This window comes from Xenopus laevis, chromosome 3L (genome assembly GCF_017654675.1).
Source record: "Xenopus laevis strain J_2021 chromosome 3L, Xenopus_laevis_v10.1, whole genome shotgun sequence".
NCBI lineage: Eukaryota > Metazoa > Chordata > Amphibia > Anura > Pipidae > Xenopus > Xenopus laevis.
This window is the reverse complement of record NC_054375.1, coordinates 113,851,213-113,875,765: the sequence shown is the minus strand read 5'-3', so window position 1 is coordinate 113,875,765 and position 24,553 is coordinate 113,851,213. Positions and strand designations below refer to the sequence as shown.

The window sequence follows — 24,553 nt, the reverse complement described above, 5'->3', positions numbered from 1 at the left end:
TTCCTGAGACACATTTCAGATATGCAAAACAGATGTCAGCACTCAGGGTGTCCTATGCAGATCTTAATAACCTTAAAAAAATAGAATAGAAAGAAATATAGTTAATAATCATAACAGCAGCTTCAATGTAACATCAAAATATGTGTAGGATCACATCAACATACCTAAAAAATGAACATGGCTGGAGTATATTCTCTATTTAATCCCCGGGGCCAAACAGTATCCAATTTGTTAATCCACATCATCTCTAGTTTTTTGAGCATAAGGAGTCTGTTTCCTCCCCTTCTTGGGACCTCCACTGAATCAATAACTTGAAATTTAAGCTGGCTGATTGAATGTCGCGCTGCATGGAAGTGTGCTGGAACAGGTAATGTGGTAAGTTCCCTACGTATGGTGGATTTATGTTTCGAGATACGATCCCGTATCTTTTGTGTAGTTTCACCCACGTAGATAGGGTTGCCACCTTTTTTAAAATGTATTACCGGCTGCTGGGGGGCGGGGTCACAAAGGGGCGGGTTGTGATGTCAAAAGGGGCGGGTCATAACATCAAAAGGGGCGGGGCCGCGCCACCATCGCTAGAAGAAGTGAAAGATAAGGTAAGTTCCAGGGGATTGGGGGTGATTGGAGGCAGGCTGAGGGCTCCTTTTACCGGCAGCTACATTGCCGGTAAATTTGTAATACCGGCCCCGGCCTTGGCAGGTATTTTACCGGCTAGGCCGGTAAAATACCGGCTGGGTGGTAACCCTACACGTAGATCAAACCACAGGGGCATTTCAATATATAAATAACGTATGAAGACTCACATGTGTAGTATTTCTTTATCATGTACTTATTGCCCCTAAAAAAAAATTGCCCTTTGTGACTGAATTGCATTGGGTGCAGTGTTGACAGGGGAATGTACCAAATTTAGGATTTTGTAGAAAGCGCTGATTAGACATTGTTTTGCCCCCAATATCAGCTCTCACCAATTGGTCCTTCAGATTCTTGCCACGTCTATATGCTAATATCGGTGCTTGTTGGAAAGCTGTGATGTTAGGATGACATGATTGTAATATATGCCAGTGTCGGCAAATGATGTTCCCTACGTGTCTGCTTGCCGTAGAGTATCTACTTACATCTATCCCCCTTATTAGTGTCTTTCTTAGTAGGGGAAAGCAAGTCTTTTCTGTTCTTATTTTGTATCCTTTCCTTGTTTTTCACTAAGACTTCATGTGGGTACCCTCTTTCCATGAATCTGGCTGTGTCATTTCTAGTGACTGCTTTTGGTAGTTATCCTCATTATTCACTATACGTTTGAGTCTTGTATACTGGGTAAGGGGCAGTGAGTCCTTAAGCAATTTTGGGTGGAAACTGGTGTAATGTAAGAGGCTGTTTTTGTCAGTGTTTTGGTCAGTCAGTCAGGTCAGTCTCTAATGATTTGCCGACTCTCGTTATTTGCACATCAAGAAAACTTAAGGAGTTTTTATCAGATACACAGGTGAATTTGAGTGTGTCCTCCATGTTGTTGAGGAAAGTGTGGAATTCTGTTAAGCTCTCAGGTGTCCTATTCCATAAGATCAATATATCATCTATATAGCGAATATATAACATGCAGTGTTCCTGATACAACTCATTTCTATACACCATAGTCTCCTCAAGGAATGCCATGTACAAATTGGCATAGGTGGGTGCTACATTACTGCCCATTGCAGTCCCCCGTTGCTGGATGTAGTAGTAGTCATCTCCAAACAGGAAATAATTTTGGTGTAATACAATTTCCAATAGATCTAACAGGAAGTTTTTTTGTGGCCCAGTGTACTCTGTACTGTCTAGGTGGTAACTCAAAGCCCTTAAACCAGAGTCATGTGAAATAGATGTATAGAGGCTAGTCACATGAAAACTTACCAACAATATTTCACCCTCCGGTAGCTGTAATGTGTTTAAAATGTTAAGCAAATGTGTAGTATCCTCTGGTGATCTGGTTGTTTGTACCAGTGGTTGTAACAGGTTATCCAAAAAGATGGAAAGGGGACTCAACACTGACTCGGTTCCTGCCACTATCGGTCGGCCCGGGAGTCTTTTTATGAATCTTTGGAAGTGTATATAGGACTGGTGTAATGGGGTCCTCCTTAATCAAAAAAATCTTCAAGTCCTTATCTATAATGTCCTCATCAAATGCACTGTAAACCTTGCTCATTATACACTGTTGTATCGATGTAAGGGGATTTGCGCTCACTTTTTTATATACATCTACCTGTGCCAGCTGCGAGTGAATCTCCTCTACATATGAGTCTTTATTCATGACCACCAATATGAGTCTTTATTCATAACCTCTCTTGATGACTTAAATTAGATTCATGCCCAAAACCAGAATTGCGTATGGCTTTACGTTTCAATTTTTCCATATCTTAAGTGACCAATTTTATATATGCTTCAGTTACATTGTCAGATGTAGGGGGTATAAATGTGGATTTATTCCGTAAACCCGTCCGTTGTAATAATATATATGAACCACTTGGTGGCATATTGCTATCAACAGGTACCTGTAAATTTGGCCTTTTAGAGAAAAACGTTTTAAGTCTTAATGTTCGAAAATATTTCTGCAGTTCAATGTCCAAATTAAATGTGTCACATCGATAAGTGGGACAAAAAGAGAGACCCCTCTGCAAAATTTTCAGCTGTTGTTTAGTAAGAATACAGTTTGAAATATTGTATACTAACGTGTTTTGCGCTGATCCAGATGTTGATCCTGTCTGGCCTGTCTCTGTGGCTGTTGTCGCCGTTCCTGTGGGTGCTGATGGTATCGCGAACCCTTGTTGCGGTGTGTCCTCTCTTTTTCAGTGTCTCTTAAGTCCCCTCCTGGTCTTTGTGGTTCCGGAGTGCAGTACTCTAAAAAAAAAGGATGAGGAGGAGGTCGATGTGGCCGGTTCCGATGTGGTGTCCTCAGCAAATTCAATCCTGTCCCTATATTGGCCACCCTGGCGCTGGTTGACACCTGGCCAGTAAAATAATGCTTGACATCAATGTTATTAAAGGAACAGTAACATGAAAAAATGAAAGTGTTTTAAAGTAATAAAAATATAATGCAGTGTTGCCCTGCACTGGTAAACAGAGCCAGGCCAGGCGCCCTAGGCAACCTGGCCGGTCATAGCTTGGGTTGCCACCCGGCCGGTATTTTACCGGCCTAGCTGGTAAAACACCTGCCAAGGCCGGGGCCGGTATTACAAATTTACCGGCAATGTAGCTGCCAGTAAATTTGTAATACCCTTCAAAAAGACCCCTCGGCCTGCCCCCAATCCCCTGTAACTTATCTTTTCTGACTTTGACCCCCGTTTGAAAATCTCGGCGCAGTAGCCACGCCCTCTTTTGCATCCCTGTCCTGTTTATATGAACTATAGTAGTGTTTGTGAAGCAAACACATCAGTTTTACCAGTGCAGGGCAGGTACATGATATTTTCATTACTTTAAAACATTTTTTGGTGTTCCTGTTCCTTAAATAGGGAAGAAGATAAATATAGAATAGGAGAGTATTTTTGTTCCAGAAAAGGAGGCAACCATAGTTGGCCCTTATAAGGGGGTTTAGAGCCTTTGCTGGGGGATCAGGCCTGAAGGCCAGTTAGCAATATGGGGAAATACCTTTATGTCTATTAGAACCTTCTGGTAGCAGGTAGATAAGTGTTTTTGGTGATGACTAATTTGTAGATATTCTTAGAACCATAACTGATTCATATGTTTGTAGCCTTGTTATGAGATTATCCTGGTCAGATGTTGGACATCAAACTGGAGATTGAACCAAATGAGTTTGACAGTCTCTGCTTTATAGATACACTACTTCTTGCATGGCTGTTTACACACAATTTTTCACATGTTTTCATAACTGCTACTCAGATATGTAACTGTACCAGAATATACAGGGGGATGCAAAAACCCTATATAATGAAGTTAAACATTTTTATATTTCCTATGATCCATTAATACAGTGCCTTGTGTGTTCATTTTCTAGGGCTAAGACCAGACCTAAAGTGGCTGTGTGTCTGCTTCCTATTTATATTATATTCCATGTTGTGCCTGTTCTGCTGCAAGGATGGGACTGCGCTGTACTGCCTTTAAAGGCGTTGTACACCCAATTTAATTTAACATACCTGCTTTTTAGGAGAAACATCCCCAAGGAATATTTGGTTAGTTGTGTTTTAGAGTTCATTCAGTTGAAGGAGGGGTCTGTGCTTTATGGGGATGCTGGATTTGAAAGTTATAGCAGATGAAATGAAGTGGTTGTGACACCACATTTGCCCATTTAATATAGGGCTCCCTTACATCCCGGAGATTGTGCCTCTCTTCAACTCTGCTTTCCAAAAAAAAAGATTTTTACCTTATGGTTAGCCAGTAGTCTTCTAATATAATCCTAAAGAAGGGACCTTGGAAAAAGTTTGCAAACTGGGATGCAAAAAATGTGGCCAGGTTTGCTATCAGAGACACGTAAAAAAATAAATAAACAAAAAAAGACCTATGTCACAATGAAGCATAGTGGTTTGTATGTTTTTTTGTACTAACTGATACTATTATGGATTGCTCATTCCCCAGGTACTGAGCAACAGAAAGCCCTGCCAGAGAGGCCTCTGTATGAGGACGAGTCTATGCCTACATATGGAAAATATGGCAGCTCCCACAGTGGTCCAGATTCAGGTAAATCTGTGGAAAGTGTGTCTCACTCATACTGGGAAATGTATGTACTTCAGAATTATTTGTGCACAGAATAAACATCACTCAGCAGTAAGCTATTTTCCCTTTTAAAGTCAGACCCTTTCAAAAGGCATGCTCTTTTTTTAGTAACATCATTTATATTTTGTTCTTTAAACCAAAGGGAGAACAGGACATTTGCAGCTAAATTATGAAAGAGCAAACAAGAACACATCTGCCGGAGACAAAGACAGGAAAGAAGATGAGTGATTGTGCGCCCTGAAGGTAATGGCTTATTGTGGCTGTCAGCTCATATGCAAATGCTGAATAATAATAATGCAAACAAAAAACCACAGCAGGAACCACCACAAAAAGGGGAACTTATTCATAAATGGTTTGGATTTATCTTCTTTTTAAAATATTCCCATTCAGTACATAATTGGTACATTACTTAGAACAGTCAGACAAAGGCCATTTCCCTTTCTTTCCTTATATAATAAACATTGCTTTTATTGAAGACTTGAAGTAGCAGGGTCTTGCTTTCTCTAACTATACCTCCCTGCTATCAGAGTAATGCTCTTCACAGTAACAGCTGTGCTATAGGAACAACAGATAATTACTGTAAAGAGGTATTGAATTATAAATGTGGTGATAAATATTGATGTTGGAGATACAGAGAAATGATAACATTTTTAAAATACTATAAATGTAGAACGTTTATGCGTATAGAATGAATAATCCAGTACAGTGACTAAATAGGTGCTGACCAGTGATGAATAAGGTGAAAATGTACCCTTACTATAAAAAAAATATAACAGTATTCAGTATGCAATCAGACTTAATAATTAAAACAACAGTATCCCATATCCTATATATACGCCCCTCAAGCCATGAAGAAGCATATGGCAAGAACAGGTTCATGCTTATAAAATATATCACCAACTAAGTCAAGTATTTTTATACAGGTCATGTTAACACCAAGGTGAGTTCTAATAGCAAGGAGGACAAGAGGTTTGGAAATTCAAAAGTCTTCCTGCAACTGGCTTGTTTATGAAAATTTAAAAAAAAATGTTTTAAAAAGTAAATACCTCATGTTATGTTACTAGGTTTTAAGTAACCTTTTTAATAATTACTACTTACAGAATGAGAGGACAGTCCTCTGGGACTTGCTTTCATAGGAACACAAAGTCACATTTGTGCAGATACTCTACTGTTTTGGTGGGTTTTCTTATTAGGAAGTGAGCTGAAGGCAAGCAACTTAGATCTTGCATACAAGCAAGTTATATATCCTTCTCAGATTAAAAGGGTCATTTACTTGCCACAAACACAGTGTCACATTTTTGCCACAATGCATTGTTTTTTCCCCCCAGAATTCCAGTGTTGTTGTGGTTGTCATTGGGAGTTGCGCCTGATGCAACTGTGGTCAATATAGTAACGTTGATGGGTTTGAGGTCAAACTTCAATGTGAAATGGAAGCAATTGCTCTGAAAGTACAATTGAGGCCACTTCCAGCATTGAGGATGAGAGTGACGTGTGCACCTGGTTCTTTTGGTGCATCTGTGCTGTGCTTATTGTGATGTGGGAACCCAGGAGCTACATGTCTGGTTCAGAGGTGGCATTGGCTCCAGACTATCCCTGTGTCAATAGACACAGTAGCACTCAATTTACATCAGGGGCAGGCCCAGACTGGCAATCTGTAGGTTCTGGCAAATGCCAGAGGGACTGCTATAAGGTGCCATAGAAAGTCAGTATTTAGTGAGCTGGTGGGGGCTGTTTGGGCCTCTGTATGGGCTGATTGGGCCTCTGTGTACCTGAAATGGCAGGGCCTATTTTAATTCTCAGTCCGGACCTGATCAGGAGGCAGGAGCTAGGAAGCAACACCAAGCACAACTATAGGGAATTGCAAGGAGCACATGTTGAAACATGTTCCAAGTAATAAATGGGGGGTTTCAGGCAACTGACTGCAGGGAAATGTGTGGGCCCACAACTGTGCTTGCAGGAGTAAATTACCCCTTATGTCAAGTTGTCTATTTGCAAATACATAAAAGATATTTGGGGTAGTTTGGCAACAAACCAAAGCTGTGGCCGTCAAACAGCAGACCAGAGAATGTGACCTGGTTGCTAGGGTTTACTAGCACATAATCCATTTGTTTTCTTTATATTTATGGCATTTATGGTGATTGCAATACATTGGCCTGACTCTCATGCCATAGCCACGCAGTGAATTAGATAATAACAAGTGTAATATTCTGGTAACTCCAGACTAGTGAGTCTAGCATAATCAGTTTTACTCTGTGAATATTATTTTTATTTAATGGAACACATATTTCCATTGTTCCAAGTTTTTTTTAATGGCTTTTTTTTAATGTTTAATACATTAAGGGGCTTATTTATCAAAGGTCGGGTTTCTGAGTTTTTTTTACCTCGAATAAACTCACAACTTGAATGTTTGCTTATTTATGAAAAAAAACAGAATGTAAAAAACTCAATTGAATGCAATCGGGGTTGGGGGGGGAAGTAGAATACTCGAATTGATCGAGTTATTGGTGAAAAAAAACCTTGAATACCTAAAATTGATCTAGTTTTTAAGCGCAAACCATCAATAAAAACCACAAAACCATGAGGCTTAATACATCTTCAAATGGTTCAAGGGACCTCTGCCATTGACTTCTACATGACTTCAACAGGTTTTAGCTGGAGTATTTTCACATTCTGTTTTTTTGCAGCTTCGGGGGATAATAAATCTCAAAAAAATCTGAGGTTTTTTTTTTATCCTGAAATTTTACTAGCCTCAAAAAAATAAAATAAATTTTTTCAGAAAAAACACAAAGAGAGTGGTTTCTTTGCCCAGCACAGTTTTTGAATACAATGCAGAAGTGCGGCTTATGCAGATCACATCAGCCAATCGCCCCATACACGTGGAAAATAAAGACCCCGTTTACAATATTCCCTAAAATTCCTTCTTGGCTATTTGCACAAAAACATTTGTTTTGTGTGCTCATTTTAAACTTGTATGTGAAGTTTTTAATAACTGTGCTCAGGTCAGAATTGATACAAAATGTGTTTTCACACACAATTCTTTGTGCGCACCACAAATTGTTGTGTGCACTGGCCTCAAAATTTGTGTGTGCACAAATAACATTGCCCCGTTATACCTTTTAATTAGTCAAATGGGAGGCAATCACAGCAGAGCTTGATCAGCCAGGGCATTTAGGAAGGGGCCCATACACACAGACATCATACAGTTTCATCAGAAACTAAACTGAACACACAAATAAACCGCAAGTGACTATGTTTTTCGAATTTCATCTACATCAATATGTTTTAAAAACTTTTAAAAAACATAGGGTATATATTACAGAATTGTATTTTATAATGAGAGATATTTACATTGCACATTCATAAAGGTTTACATTGGGTTATTAGACATAACCAATTAATATATTGCTTTAATGCACCTAAAACATGATTATATAACGTTGATCCCATCAGTATATTTACAGCTGTTGGTGCATTAAGGCACAGATACCATATAAATTGTTACTTTTTGTTGTTTTCTCCAGTAAGTTCTATCAATGTGTTACTGACTAAACCTGCATTATTAACCTTGCCTGAAATCATTTTGCCTCAATCTGTCAGCACTGTCCCTATCACCTCCCTTCCATTTTGCTACAAATGCCTTACAAGAAGCTTGCTGAAGGTTTAGCCTCACAAGACACAGGGAATGATCTGACATCATTGGAACATTACATAGCCCAACAAATGGGCCTGTAAAAACGAGATTTCTCCCTGCTAGAGAGACAAAGTTTTCTTGCTTACACAGATAGATAATGTAATACTATTCCAGCATAACTATTATGTGTAATTTTGAAAACATGCCCCAGAATGCAGCAGTTTTGCCCACAATCCAGTATAATTGCAACCGAGAGGGGGAATTGGACAAAACATGGGCAGGTCCAGATACCGCTCATTTTGAAAATTATGCCTGGTAGGTGTGGTGCCTTTTTCTATGAATGCATTTACTATATTCTTTATAGCAGAAAGTTAATGCATGCACAGGACAGCAATGCAGGTATGGGATATACATACCTCCCAACTGTCCCTTTTTCAGAGGTACAGTCCCTCTTTTGACAGCTCAACCCGCAGTCCCTCATTTGTACTGGAAAGTCCCTCTTTTCTCTGCACTGAACAGCCAGAAAAAGAAACAAAGTTTCTCACTTAATTGGCTTTTAGCAGAGGGCCCAGAACAGCTAACAGGTGCAAATAAGATACTTTGTAACAATTTTGAGACACAAAAACACAGTTTAGATATGGAGAAATATTTTCAAACTTTCATAACCTGACAAATTTTGTAAAACAAACATGGTAATTAGGGGGTGTGGCCACAGAAAGAGGTGTGGCCAAAAAATTGCTGCGCTACATGCGGAAAAAAAATTTTTGTCCCTCTTTTTACTTCCAAAATGTTGGGAGGTATGGATATAGTATGTAGCACCAAAATGCAAGGCTAGCAAAAACATTTAAACATAAAAAAGCAATAAGATAGTTTTGCCATCAATGTGGATTTATCTTCGTTACCCTCAAGTACAAGCTACTGTTTTATTAACACAGGAAAATTGTAATCATTATAATTATTTGTTGAAATAGGCCATGGGGAAAAAAAAACATTCACAAGCTTTCTAGATACAAGTATGGGACCTGTTATCCAGAGTGGTTGGGATCTGAGGTTTCCCTGATCTTTCTGTAATTTGGATCATCATACCTTAAATCTGCTAAAAAATTATTTAAATATTATTTAAACCCGAATTGTTTTGCATCTATTAATTATATTTTAGTACAAGGTACTCTTTTATGAAATCATTTTTTAAAAGTTTTAATTATTTGATTATAATGGAGTCTATGGGGGATGGCCTCCTGTAATTTGGAGCTTTTTGGATGGCGTGTTTCTGGATAATGGATCCTATACCTGTAATGAGTTTCCAGATAATAGATCCCATACATGTGTATCCTTATACCCCAAATACAACAACAATGCATTTTAGTTTAAGTATGTGACACAACACTCTTTTTTTTCTTTAAATATCAGTCTACTCCCACTACCAATGGCTATGTTGGACTTGCAGACATGTCTTTCTGGCATTATCATCTCTGCATCTGCTGATCTACTTTTGACACTTCCTAAAGCTGGCCATAGATGCAAAGATCCGATCATAGTGACAGTCTCCCTCTGAAAATCGTACGATCGGCAATACACGCAGAGATATTATCGGCAGCCGACAGAAATCTTTTAACCTGTCCGATCGACCAGACGACCAATCTCCGCCGGAAGAAAAATGTCGGGACTCTCCACACACGGTCCGAAAACCATACGAATCCTCGATTCATACGATCAGATCTTTGCGTCTATGGCCAGCTTAAGTCTGCTCTCTTATTCTTTTCATTGCCAAATGAGATTCTATTTGTATGCGACCTTCCTTGACTTTGGCCAATCCTGCAATTTTATTTCCTTCTCTTGCCCTAGACCTCACCCATTCTTGAACCTCCTAGAGCTTTTACTTTTTAGCCCCAGCAGGCTAGAGATTCTATTTCAGCAAAGCCTAAAAGATCACACATTAGCAATTTCTTATGCACATTTTAAAAACATTAACAAGTGTTAAGGTGGCCATACATGGATAGATCCACTCGTTTGGCGATGTCGCCAAACGAGCGGATCTCCCTCCGATATGGCCCTAGGGCCCAACGATCGGATCCTAGCATTCGGTAAACGAGCGGTCGGATCGCGGGACCGCATCAACGAACAGATGCGGCCGCGATCCGACGGGATTTTCTGTCCTATCCGATCGAGGTCGGCCAGATCTCGATCGGGGAAGCCCGTCGGGGGCCCCCATACACGGGCCAATAAGCTGCCGACACAGTCTGTCGGCAGCTTTTATCGGCCCGTGTATGGCCACCTTTACTCTAAGTATGTCTTTTGCACTATCCAAAACATTTCTCTTCAAGGAGCTTCTCTGGTACTGGCAGCCCAGGGCCCTCTTTACATTACATTAAAAATATACTAGGGAAAATTACATTCCTCCCGTTCTTGTAAAATATAATTTCCTTTTTTTTGTGAGCGTTGTAGTTTAACACAGCTAGAGAGCCATAGTTGAAGGAGTATATTTTTATTTTGCCTTTCACTTTTCTTTCTTATGTAAATGATGCCCTGTGGGTTGCAAGCATTAGCTGGCCAGCAGTGAGATCCAGTTCTGCATTTATAGTGGAGCTTTTATTCTAAGGCTTATTTTGACAGACTGTGTGTTATATTTATTTAGCATACCCCCCATGTGCTTTAGTAGGTCATTTTAAATAAAACATAAAAGCAAGGGTCTCAGATAACAAAGATGAAATATCAGCCTTCCAGGTTTATAAAGAGTTAATGAGATAAAAGCGCCGCCCCTACCTGCCTCCCTCTACAAGTTATTATTATAGCATTTATACCCATCCATTATCGAATGCCTATTATCTACACATATTCTGCACATACTGTAGATGTGTGCCTGTGTTTTGCTTCTCCTATTTCCAGCTTCTGTCACATTGTCACATTTTCTAAGTCTCTGCCTTTTGTAAGAGATTCATATTTCAATATTTATTGGCAACAGGCAAGTGGTGCTAGCCTCTGCTAGGCTTCCTTTGTTAATCCGCCCCCGCAATCTTCTTACACTCTGTCTTCTAAAGGTCTCTGATTATCACAGCTCACATCCTCTGCCAGCCTTTCTTTTGCTTCTATCCACACACCTTTGTTACTGTGCCGAACGCTGCCCTGGGCGTTACTATGGAAAAGAGAGCGTACAAGGTGTTTTCCGATCCAAGTGTGACTCAGCATGTTGTAAAATATATTCTTGTTAATCCTGTAGTAATAGAGGAAATCCACTATCATCAGAGAAAGGATCAGGAGGCCATACAAACCAATGCCAAGCAGGGGAAGGGGGCTCCTGTGAGATGAAGGAAAAATGTTATGTTTACATAAGGCAGTTGCAATTGATTGTTGCCTTCTGTATCCTATGAGTTAAACCTATGCGTTATGCACCATGTGACATATAATTAGCTAGAGTAATTAGGGGTTATTAGGGGTTATACTTGGTTGCTGCCAAAACATCAGGTTATCTATCATTCATTGAGGAATATATAATAGTGTGCAGGTCGCACAGAGGAAATTTCTGCACCCAAACCTTGTAACAAATAAGCTTTATGTATCATCATGCATAACCCGTTAAAGTGATTTACAATGACCAATTATTGATTCGGAAATCAACAGAGATGTGTGTTTTTTTTCTGTTCCTAGTTGTACAAAGGTATATGCTTCATCCTGTTAGTTTTCCACAATAATCTAACCACTAAAGGCATTGTTTCACTAGCACTTATGGATAATTCACTAAAAGGGGTTATTCACCTTCAAGTTCACTTTTAGGGGCAGATTTACTAAAGGGCGAAGTGACTAATGCTAGCGAAAATTCGCTAGCGAAAGAGATAGACTTTAGCAGTACTTTGTTACCTTACGCCTGTTGAAGTTACGCTCTGGCGAATGGACGTTACTACGCAAATTCACTAAGATGCGGATTATACTGAACATTACCTATTGCGCCAGACTTGCCTTCACCACCTCAGACCAGGCGAAGTGCAATAGAGTAGATAGGACTTCCTCAAAATATAGTTGAAAACGCTGGCGATTTTTAAATTTTCTGAGTGATAGGCTGCAAAAGATCGTAAATTTTTTCTGGGGTACCCGGCTTCCCCCCTACATTTCCTAACATATTGAACATAAACAATACACTGGGCTCATGTGTAGGGCAATATAACAACTCTATTTTATTTTATTAAGGTTCCCTGGACTTGTGTAGTGTAATGTATTTGCTGCAACATATACGTCCATTCAACTTTAACTTCCCGCCGTATGCAAATTAGCCAACGCTAGCGCAACTTTGCTTCGCTTGCCGCAGTAACGCTAGCGCTACTTCACCAGCATTCGGCACCCTGGACGCAACTTCGGATTTTAGTGAATTAGCGGTGTCCTGGCGAATCTACGCCTGGCAAAGTGTTGCGATGTGACCGAAGCCGTCACTGGTGAATTTTCAGAGGTTAGTAAATTTGCCCCTTAGTATGATGTAGAGAGTGATCTTAGACAATTTCCAATTGGTTTTCATCTTTTATTGTTTGTGGTTTTTGAGTTATTTAGCTTTTTACTCAGCAGCTCTCCAGTTTTCAATTTCAGCATTCTGGTTGTTAGGGTCCAAATTTACCCTAGCAATCATGCATTGATTTAAATGAGACTGTTTATCTGAATAGGAAAAAGAAAAAATGAAGTTACTTAGTATTAGCCATTCATTCTATAGCATACTGAAAGTTAACTTTTAGAGTTGAACCTTAGCAGAGGAAGCAGTATGACCACCTACTTGCTAATGTTGTATATATTCCCTCCAGTTTGGATTGTGTTCTCATAGCAATTTTCCCTAGAAAATCCCTACCCCCTACCCTCCATAGTCCCCCCTCCCTGCCCCCCCCTGCACAGGAGTTAACACAAGTAAATACTCCTAAACCAGTAATTACCCCTTGTTGCAGAGTCAGCGCACGGGGGGCATCTTTAGCCGCTTCAGTAGTCTTCTTCCTGTGCTTCGGTCAATTTTTGTCACTTTCAGCGCGTGCGCAGTTGTAGCGACCCGGGAAAATGCTCCAACTGCCCATGCGCCGATACAGAGCTTCCTTACTGAGATCACCGAAGCTGCTAAAGATGGCCCCTGTGAGCTCTGCTGCGCTTATTCTGCAACAATGTGTAATTACCGGCTTAGGGGTATTTACTTGTGTTAACTCCTGTGTGTGTGGGGGGGGGGACTATGGAGGGTAGGGTTTTTTTTTATTAGAAAGGGGGTTTAGTTCTCCTTTAAAAGGGGGGGGTTGTTAAACAATGGTCAATTCTAGGCTACTTTTCAGTTGCTCTTCATTATTTATTTGTTATAGTCTTTCAAATCTCTGACCCCATCTAAAAAACAAATGCTCTGTAAAGCTACAAATTTATTGTTATTGCTACTTTTTATTACTCTATCTATTCAGGGCCTCTCCTATTCCTGTTGAACTCTCTTATTCAAATCAGTGCATGGTTGCTAGGGAACCTAGCAACCAGATTGCTGAAATCAGGAGAGCTGCTGCTAAAAAGCTGAATTCAAAAACAACAAATAGTAAAAAATAAAACCCAATTGCAAATTGCCTCAGAGTATCACTCTCATCTACATCATACTAAAGGTTAACTCAAAGATGAACAACCCCTATAAGTGGTGTGTTATATCCATTCATAAGTTATGTATGTACAGTGTTGGTCCTTCACTCACAGTATGACTGCTAGGAAAGCATGCAAGCATCACTTGCTCAGTAATGTAGGTATATATACTTCAGACACTAATATAAGAGGTTACAATACCTGTGTATATAGGTGGTAAGGAGCTCTGATAGATTTACTTTCATTAGGGTTTCAAATTCTTCCTGGCTGCAGCAGTATTTCAGGGTTCCATTTCCAGGCCAGCAGCAGTACATAAGTTCTGGAGCATCACTAAGGCGGGGACAATGAAATCCTGAGTGATAGAGGTCACCGTGGCCTGGGTAGCCCTCACACGTGCGGACATTCATAGAGGTTGCTGAAACATTGAAAAGAAACAGAGGGAGCAAGTTCTAAGGTCAGGTTGTGATTTTGTGATGGATGTTGCCTCCATTCTCTGCCCTCAAACACAAGAGATGCAGGTTGTCATAGCTAGCACCTAGGTTGTTCACCCTGTGTGGCCACATAAAGATAAAAATCAAATGAATCTTTCCATCATATCAATACTTAGCATAAGTCTACAAATCTAACCCTAGATATAAGGTATAGAAAGTAACCTAGACATGCCGACTTCAAACATGTGCAGCAGTATGAAGGCATTTGGCTTATAAATAAATAAATAATAATGGCCTGTAGGAATTCTGACATTCTTTGGTCTGTGCGGCTGTGTATTTGTTCTTAGGGAAGCATAATTACAATCAGAATTCTTCCACCCTGTCTCAAGCCATATACCTCCCCATCACACTTACCCACAGTAACACTACTGCTGCTGCATTACCTTTTCGGCTCCAGGTCTATTTGATATATGCCCAAGTGATAATATGTAATAACCAGTTAAAGGGGTGGTTCACCTTTATGTATGTTATAGAGTAGCCAATTCTAAGCAACTTTGCAATTGGTCTTCATTGTTTAATTTTATAGTTTTTAAAATTATTTACTTCTTCTGACTCTTTCCAGTTTTCAAATGGGGGTCACTGACCCCCATCTAAAAAACAAATGGCTCTGTAAGGCTACATACACATTTAGGGGGTTATTTACTAAACTCCGAATTCAAAAATCCCAACAATCCCAAATCAGATAATTCGGCATCTCAGACCCGTTGAGGTTTCACATAAGTCAATGGGAGAAGTCCCAATGATTTTTTGATGTGCGCTGTGTTTAGTGCAATACCCGAAGATATCGGAGTTTTCGGGAAAAAAGCATACAAAATTGGAGTTTTCAGTGGAAAATCTGAAGAAAATCTCATTTTTGGGAAAATCTAATAAATAAGCGGAAAAAAACAGTGCGGATTTAATCTGAGTTTTTTGGCAGAACATGTTGAGATAAATTTGGACTTTTATAAATAACCACCTTATTGTTATTGCTAGTTTTTATTACTTGTCTGTATATTCAGACCATCTCCTATTTTATATTTCAGTCTCTTATTCAATTTAATGCAAGGTTTCTAGGGTACTTGGGACCCTAGCAACTAGATTGCTGAAACTGCAAGCTGCAGAGCGGTTGAATAAAAAGTTAAATGAAACAAAAATCAAAAAGAATAGAAAATGAAAACCAATTGCAAATTGTCTTATAATATCATTCTCTACATCATACTAGAAGATTACCTCGAAGGTGAACAACTCCTTTAAGCCAAAGAAGTCTTTGTACAAACCAAAAAAAATGACTTGGTGTAAATAGAAACAGCATATGGGGTTTTCTTTAGACCATCATCTCACTTCTATGGGAAAAAACTGGAACTGAATTTGGAGAAAAGTTTTTTTCTCCTCGAATTGAATCTTGTCCAGGTGATAAACCATGAGATAACTTTTTCTCAATGAATTAAATCTGCCCCAATATATGAAATTCCCAAAGTCCCTATGAAAGTATATATAAGCATTGGTAATACAGAGCCTGAATAAACATGTTTTCTCCAACTCATTCATTTAACCCATTAGCATTCAACAAGCAAGATGCCCCTGATTTCTGTGGCAGTTCTAATAAGTCAGAGTTCAGAGTTCACAACTTATTATCAAGAGGCAGAATAGTTAATTTTGAAGTACCTACTTCCAAAATTATTTTTTCAGACAGCAGAGCTTAGGAATGCCAATTTTGGGAGTGGGCATGGGCCGGCGGCACCCACCGAGTCTTTTCCCGGTATCCCGGCCCAGTCTGACCCTGCTAACAAATGCCAGAGGTACTGCTGTATGACGCCATAGACAGTCACTATATGTTTGATTGTTTGACCCTCTACATATAGGTACTGGATCTGTTATCCGGAAACCTGTTATCCAGAAAGCTCTGAATTACAGAAAGGCCATCTCCCATAGACTCCATTTTCATATTTCCCAACATTTTGGAAATAGAAAGAGGGACAAAAATATTTGCTGCTAGTAGCTGGGCGAGCATTTTTGACCACGGCCATTTTGTGGCCACACCCCATAATTAATTATGTTAATTTTACAAAATTTGGCAGGCGTGTTTACATGATTTTCTAGTTGGCTTAAGGTATGGAAATCCAAATTCTGGAAAGATCCATTATCTGGAAAACCCCAGGTCCCGAGCATTCTGGATGACAGGTCCCATACCTGTAATTGTACCTATGTCAGGGCCTATCTTGAATCTCAGTCTGAACCAGTTCCTTGGACAGCATGACCTGTATTATATATGTTTTCAGTGGAAAATCTGAAAAAAATCTAATTTTTGGGAAAATCTGATAAATAAGCGGAAAAAACCAGTGTGGATTTAATCGGAGTTTTTGGCAGAACATGTTGAGATAAATTTGGTCTTTTATAAATAACCACCTTATTGTTATTGCTAGTTTTTATTACTTGTCTGTATGTTCAGACCATCTCCTATTTTATATTTCAGTCTCTTATTCAATTTAATGCAAGGTTTCTAGGGTACTTTGGACCCTAGCAACTAGATTGCTGAAACTGCAAGCTGCAGAGCGGTTGAATAAAAAGTTAAATGAAACAAAAATCAAAAAGAATAGAAAATGAAAACCAATTGCAAATTGTCTTATAATATCATTCTCTACATCATACAAGAAGATTACCTCGAAGGTGAACAACTCCTTTAAGCCAAAGAAGTCTTTGTACAAACCAAAAAAAATGACTTGGTGTAAATAGAAACAGCATATGGGGTTTTCTTTAGACCATCATCTCACTTCTATGGGAAAAAACTGGAACTGAATTTGGAGAAAAGTTTTTTTCTCCTCGAATTGAATCTTGTCCAGGTGATAAACCATGAGATAACTTTTTCTCAATGAATTGAATCTGCCCCAATATATGAAATTCCCAAAGTCCCTATGAAGGTATATATGAAACCCAATATAGACACTGGATGCCTAGGAGTTCACTTAATACATAGTTACATACTGTACATAGTTCATAGTTAAATTGGTTTGAAAAAAGACAAAGTCCATCAAGTTCAACCCCTCCAAATGAAAACCCAGCATTCATACACACACCCCTCCCTACTTTTAATTAAATTCTATATACCCATACCTATACTAACTATAGACGTCAAGGATAGATTTATTTGGAATGGCTCAAGACATGCTGTCACCTCTTAAAACTAATTACTATATGTTTATTAAAATACGGCCTAGAAGGACATTAATTACTGAATATGCATTGGTAATACAGAGCCTGAATAAACATGTTTTCTCCAACTCATTCATTTAACCCATTAGCATTCAACAAGCAAGATGCCCCTGATTTCTGTGGCAGTTCTAATAAGTCAGAGGAGACTGCACGCTACCAGGCTTGTGGCATAAACACTGCAATTTCTAATTTGCTTAGACACCGTTATATATAAAAATATCCTCAGAGTAATGAATCCAAGGAGACTAATCACTTTATACATGCTAAAGACAAATGGCTATGTATTAGAGGTCTCCATATAAACAAGTCTTTATTTGATTATCAGAGCTATTTCACCAGCGCACCAATGAGAGAGGTTTTTTGGAGTTTTGTTATGTTCATTTCTTTTTTTATGTCAGGAACTCACAAACATAAAGAAAGAGTACACTAAAATCTTAAAAAGCAATGCACTTTCATTTTATTTATAAACAGCTATCGCTAGCTCACATTTTTTACACCAAGACCTAGTGTAATACACATCCAGATATAGGCTCATTGTCCCCTTTCTCAGTGCACACGTAGGCCAATCCACAACTTTTTATCAAGAGGCAGAATTTACCCATTTATCAATAGAATATTCTGCCCAAGAGTTGTCTTTATGCTGTATGTCACCAAGGTACCAGTTAATTTTGAAGTACCTACTTCCAAAATTATTTTATCAGACAGCAGAGCTTAGGAATGCCAATTTTGGGAGTGGGCATGGGCCGGCGGCACCCACCGATTCTTTTCCCGGTATCCCGGCCCAGTCTGACCCTGCTAACAAATGCCAGAGGTACTGCTGTATGACGCCATAGACAGTCACTATATGTTTGATTGTTTGACCCTCTACATATAGGTATTGGATCTGTTATCCGGAAACCTGTTATCCAGAAAGCTCTGAATTACAGAAAGGCCATCTCCCATAGACTCCATTTTCATATTTCCCAACATTTTGGAAATAGAAAGAGGGCCAAAAATATTTGCTGCGAGTAGCTGGGCGAGCATTTTTGACCACGGCCATTTTGTGGCCACACCCCATAATTAATTATGTTAATTTTAAAAAATTTGACAGGCGTGTTTACATGATTTTCTAGTTGTCTTAAGGTATGGAAATCCAAATTCTGGAAAGATCCATTATCTGGAAAACCCCAGGTCCCGAGCATTCTGGATAACAGGTCCCATACCTGTAATTGTACCTATGTCAGGGCCTATCTTGAATCTCGGTCTGAACCAGTTCCTTGGACAGCTGGTCTGTATTATATATGTTAGGTGCAAGTCCAGAGATTACTGATGGCAAGGAATAAGTGGAGTGTTGTACTGTAATTTCTCTGCTGTAGAACATCATTCCCTGAGGCTGACAGTACAGCTGACAGAGTTCCTTAGGCAAGTTAGTAAGCTGTGCATTGGGTGCATCCTTAGCTGACTGAGCAGCATATAAATACTTAAAGTCAATGAAAACCAACTCCAGAAAGCACGTTTGGAGCTCAAAGCATTATGCATGCTGGATTTACTGTGATTCTGATTGGCTTTTCTAACTCACCATCTCAGTTTGAAATAATTTTATATGGATTTTTAAATATTTGCCTCCTAGATTCCAAACAATCAATAAAGTATATTTCCTTTACAATAACTTGTGTTATGGGACCTGTTATTCAGAATGCTCTGGATCTGGGGTTTTCCAGATAAGGGATCTTTATGTGATTTGGATCTAAATACCCTAAGTCTACTAAAAAACATTTAAACACTAAATAAACACAATAGGATTGTTTTGCCACCAATAAGGATGAATTATACCTTAGTTTGTATCAAGTACAAGGTACTGTTTTATTATTACAGAGAAAAAGGAAATGTTTTTTAAATATTAAAACTACCTGATTAAAATGTAGTCTATGGGAGATGGCCTTCCTGTAATTTGGATATCTGGATAACAGATTTCCGGATAATAAATACTGCTGGGAAATTGTCAGTTTCCCAGCTGCCCCAAGTCATGTGACTTGTGCTCTGATAAACTTCAATCACTCTTTACTGCTGTACTGCAAGTTGGAGTGATATCACCCCCTCCCTTTCCCTCCCCAGCAGCCAAACAAAAGAACAATGGGAAGGTAACCAGATAACAGCTCCCTAACACAAGATAACAGCTGCCTGGTAGATCTAAGAACAACACTCAATAGTAAAAACCCATGTCCCACTGAGACACATTCAGTTACATTGAGAAGAAAAAAAAACAGCAGCCTGCCAGAAAGCATTTCTCTCCTAAAGTGTAGGCACAAGTCACATGACCAGGGGCAGCTGGGAAATTTACAAAATGTCTAGCCCCATGTCAGATTTCAAAATTGAATATAAAAAAATCTGTTTGCTCTTTTGAGAAATGGATTTCAGTGCAGAATTCTGCTGGAGTAACACTATTAACTGATGTGTTTTGAAAAAAACATGTTTTCTGATGACAGGATCCCTTTAAGTTACTCCATGTAGTACAGGTCTACAATTCCCAGCATCTACCAGAGAGCTGTACACACTAGAGGGTGTTGGGAGATGCATTTCCCTGCATAATATATACTACTTTTGCTTTATGTGAATAATCAATATACATATAAAAATATACCCACATATACAGGAAACAGTAGGTAATCGTAACTCTTGTAATAACAGAGTAGCTAAATAATGACATTTTCAAGATTGTTTATCATATGTGCAACCTTCAGATCTCCAGAGGTTATCCAACTACAATTCCCATCATCGCTCTGACAACTAAAGGCTGTCAGTGGAATGCTAAGAATTGTTGTATTGTATGTAATGAATAAATGTTCCCAAAAGGCACTCACTTGTTAGTTGTTGGTGCAGTTCAAGGCATAAAGTAAAAAGAGATCAGCATGAATGCTGCACGCTTGGGCATCAGTGAATTAAATGAAAGCCTCTAAATGTAAAATATCTAAAAAAATAAGGTGGCAGAGGGTCCCTTGGCTAGGTCACCCATCTCCTATTACCTGTCAGATAAATGCAGCCCCTGGTGGGATGAAAAATGTGCCAATTAAGAAAGCAGATACCTTTCCAGAGATAAGTGAGGAGCTGCACGACCAGCAGCAGCAGGTTCCCTGAATTCAGCCGCTTCATCTTCTCACCAGTTCTCTTCTCTGGACATTGTTTGCTGGAGCAGTGGGGTGGGAAGTCGGATACAAAGAAACCGCAAGCACCATTATCTTTTGCATCCATTACCTGTGACAATAAACAGGGAGCAAATGCCATTAAGCCCTTACCACACGAGCAAATACATGTTATTCTTCCAGCCCAATTAGTTTTCCTTTTAAAAGAAATAGGCTTTTAAAAACTCTTCTGGGGGCCTTTCAGTTACAGTGCTGCTAGTTGCCGGACTCTTTCCAAACCTGGCATTACAGTGCATGACATGCTGGTATATGTAGGAGTGAAATACCCCCGACAGAGTACTAATGAAACAAAATATTATTTATGCAGGCAGGAGTATACATGTCTGATAGCTACCAAATTAATGCTGGAAATAGATGATGCACAGGTCTCTTTCAATGATTTCCAGCTGCTTCCTGAATGATGCACACCAAACTGGCAATGAATGAGTTAAGTACCCTTTAAACTTTCAGAGCAGAAACAGCCACCGCCACTACAGTATAATGTGTCCAGGTTCCGCCCGTAGTGTCACTTACCTGTACTGGGGAAATGGAGAAATCGGCGTAAATCCATTCTGCATGGGGAGATGCCCTTTAAAATATCCAGGGAGATGGCAGACTATCAAAATACAGCTCAGTTAGAGAGCTCAGACCATGGAAATGTTTGTGCTCACCATGGCCCTGACCTTATGCCCCATCTTCTCCCACACAAAGCCAAAAAAAATCAAAGTCTGTTAAAGCTTTGCAGCCCCCGGGAAGGTAATTTATTAAAATGTATTCAAGTGAGGTTTGAAACTCTCACAGCTTTAATTAAGGAGGAACAGAGCAGTGGGAACGTCACAGGCTGCTTCAATTTCCAGCATTCCCTGTTTGCAGTCAACTTGGACAAATCCTTTCACTGCTTCAAAATCAGATTGCAAGCTGTTTGGTCCTGGGACTCTGTATACTTGCCATATATCTCAATGGATGAAATCATGCTACTAAAATCTCATTCGGTTATTATTCGTTTTCTTCTCTTTCTGTTCCTACATATTTACAAAAAAGTACAATAAAAATGTGAGCATAATACATTTCTTTTTTACAAATCTCCTAACATTTTTCATAAAATGTGTTACAAGAATGACATGTACAAATATGCCTTGCTCTTACTAGGAGTGATGTTGATCTCACCTGTAGGTTTGGTTTTAGGGAAACACATTATGGGAAATTAAAAACACCACGTGTCTCTGGCAACTTTAATCTTTCATGATAGGTTTCTTACATCTTTTTTGGCATGAAAAGACAAAATACTTTAGATCCAGGACAGTCTATTTGTAACTGCTTATGGATTTTGCTTAAAGGAGAAGGAAAGGCATTTTATTGCCAACAGATTAGCTGCAATAGTGCAAGCTAGAATGCTATATTTATTCTGTAGAATGATTACTGTACCAAAGTAAAAAGCTCTAGAAGCTCTCTGTTTGTTTAGGATAGCAGCTGCAGTATTAGCTTGGTGTGACATCACTTCCTGCCTGAGTCTCTCCCTGCTCTCTCATATCTCTGGGCTCAGATTACAGCAGAGAAGGGGGGAGAGGAGCAAACTGAGCATGCTCAAGCCTGGGGCAAGGAGGTTTAAGCTGAAGGCAGGAAGTGTGATACAGAAGCCCATGACTTGATTTATGTGATTTAAAGGTCCATCAAGTGGGGGTTAGCCTTGAACCTTTCAACTGCTGTCGGCCCAAAGATCCGATCGTACGAATCATCGTACGATCGGACTTTCCCATCTCCCGACCCGCCACTAACCATTCAGATCAAAGTCTTACCAGTCAGATTAGTTAAAGAACAGATCAGCGATGTTCTGCCCCTGACAGCAATCGTACGATATCTATGTCCAACCAAAGCTAGTGACAGTCTCCCACTGAAAATCATACGATCGGCAATACACGCAGAGATATTATCGGCAGCCGACAGAAATTTTCTAACCTGTCCGATCGACCAAACGACTGATCTCCGACCGGACGAAAAATGTTGGGACTCTCCAAACACGGTCCGAAAATCGTACGAATCCTCGATTCGTTCGATCAGATCTTTGCGTCTATGGCCAGCTTTAGATGCCGTTAATGTTGATAACCAAAAGTTATCCAGGCACTCAAAAATTCCACAAGTGTCACATAAAGTCAGTATAATTAAAGAGATATTAATCTTTTAATGGAACTTTAGATAAACATTTTTTTACAATGGCCACCTTATCTACATGGTAAGTGTTTCAAACAGTGCTCATTTTCTCCTTTTGCATAACTAATGTCAGTTACCAGCACAGCAAGAACCTTAAAGCAAAACACAACCTTTAAGGGGAACTATCGCGAAAATGAAAATTTAATATTAGCTTCAGCATACTGAAATAAGAAATTTTCTAAATAAAATAAATTAAAAATCCTATACTGAAAAAGTTTATATTGACTATTCCTCTCTCAGCATCTGTTTCTCCTCATTCTGTCTTCATTTAGGAGTTGGATGTCAGATGAATGATCCAATATATCTTTTAGGGGGGGGCTCCTTTTGCCTAGAAGATGTATTAGAGATCACTCTATTAAAATCACCAGACATCATGTCTATCTACATGCGGAATTTGTGCAAAAGGCAGTTCTTTTGTTTGCACTGGAATCATTTAAATAAGCTCTAATACATCTGCTAGGAAAGGGAGCCCCCCCCCTATAAGATATATTGGATCATTCATCTGACACCCAACTGCTGCAAGAAGACAGAATGAAGAGAAACAGATGCTGAGAGAGGAATAGTGAATATAAACTTGATTATTTCAGAAACTATGCAGAATTTTAAATTGATTGTATTTAGAAAGTATGAGGAAGCGTATATTAAATTTTTATTTTTGCGATAGTTCCCCTTTACAATTGTTTAAAACACCAAGAAACAAGAGATTGATAGCAGAATGAATGTCTTCATGGTGTATTCATCAACTTTCAGGAATCATTAAATGAAATAGCTGATAAACTCACCAAGTTGCTGAGGGACATTTTTAGTTCCCAGGACAAGAAAAGATGCAAGCAGCCCATTCACTGTCCCTTAACCTCTTCTTCTGTGTCAGTAGAACAGTCTTGTGATTCCCTCTGGTTGCTAGGAACTTTGTAAAGTTGCCTTCCAGCTATTTCTGCCGCTTTAGTGACCATCTCAATATCCAGCAAGGGACTTTAAAGTTATAGGAGAGATAAAAAAAAAAAACAACAAATATGTCGTCCTGGATTATCTGACACAGTTTTCGCATCTCCTAATATAAATACAAGTCTTTAATATGGAGGGAAGCATCCTCGCATCTGCATATGAAGTGCATTCAGCTGCGTTTCTTGTTTCTCTAGGGTACTGAGCTTAGCAGGAAAGTGTTGTGCACCATCTGAGTCACTGTGGGGACTTTCACACAGCCTCAGGTTCTCTGTTGAATATTTCGTTTCTATGGATATGTGTTCCTGCTGGTCCACAGAGCACGCAGGCACATGAAATAAGTTTGGTGTGTGTTTGTGTTCCTTACTCCTTACTAATTCAATAACCGCATTTTAAAATGGATCTGGTTTCATGATGTAATTGATGGTTTGTTTCCACTTGCCGGCATCCAGTCCCTGATAATTACTCCTTTGGGAGACGTGGAGGTACTGTAAGTGCAATACAGGTTTCCATCAGTACAAGAATACGTGCTCTCCATGGCAACGGAAGGGTTTGCAAAGTCTGCCTGGTCCTGATGCTGCACTTAGGCATAAGATTTTTTTGGAGAATGGCTACAGGTATAGACAATAAAGAGAAATGAAAGGCATGCTGTGAAATATGCTTCA

The 24,553-nt window shown here is 39.3% G+C and overlaps 1 protein-coding gene across 2 annotated transcripts; it reads right to left on the bottom strand.

Moving 5' to 3' along the window:
• Positions 1 to 10,561: 10,561 nt before the first annotated feature.
• On the bottom strand, positions 10,562 to 24,381 carry LOC108710610 (protein shisa-like-1a). Of its 2 annotated transcripts, none has more exons than XM_041586823.1 (5): positions 23,729 to 24,381; positions 21,273 to 21,760; positions 20,643 to 20,811; positions 14,102 to 14,315; positions 10,562 to 11,540 (listed from the first exon to the last, which is right to left on the bottom strand). In XM_041586823.1, exons 3-5 carry the CDS (start codon positions 20,806 to 20,808, stop codon positions 11,348 to 11,350), a joined length of 573 nt encoding a protein of 190 aa, XP_041442757.1. In that variant the 5' UTR covers positions 20,809 to 20,811; positions 21,273 to 21,760; positions 23,729 to 24,381; the 3' UTR covers positions 10,562 to 11,347. The 2 variants fall into 2 exon arrangements, with proteins under 2 accessions (XP_041442757.1, XP_018107214.2); XM_018251725.2 differs by having other exon boundaries at positions 10,563 to 11,624; positions 23,729 to 24,372.
• Positions 24,382 to 24,553: the final 172 nt, after the last annotated feature.

Excerpts from the sequence above, each read along its gene's own strand:
- LOC108710610 (XM_018251725.2), bottom strand. The coding sequence starts at position 20,808 with ATGGATGCAAAAGATAATGGTGCTTGCGGTTTCTTTGTATCCGACTTC. Across the intron at positions 14,316-20,642 it reads CCTCACTTATCTCTGGAAAG|CAACCTCTATGAATGTCCGC; the intron begins GTATCTGCTTTC and ends TCAATGTTTCAG. Across the intron at positions 11,625-14,101 it reads CTTACCACCTATATACACAG|GAGCCCCCTTCCCCTGCTTG; the intron begins GTATTGTAACCT and ends TTCATCTCACAG.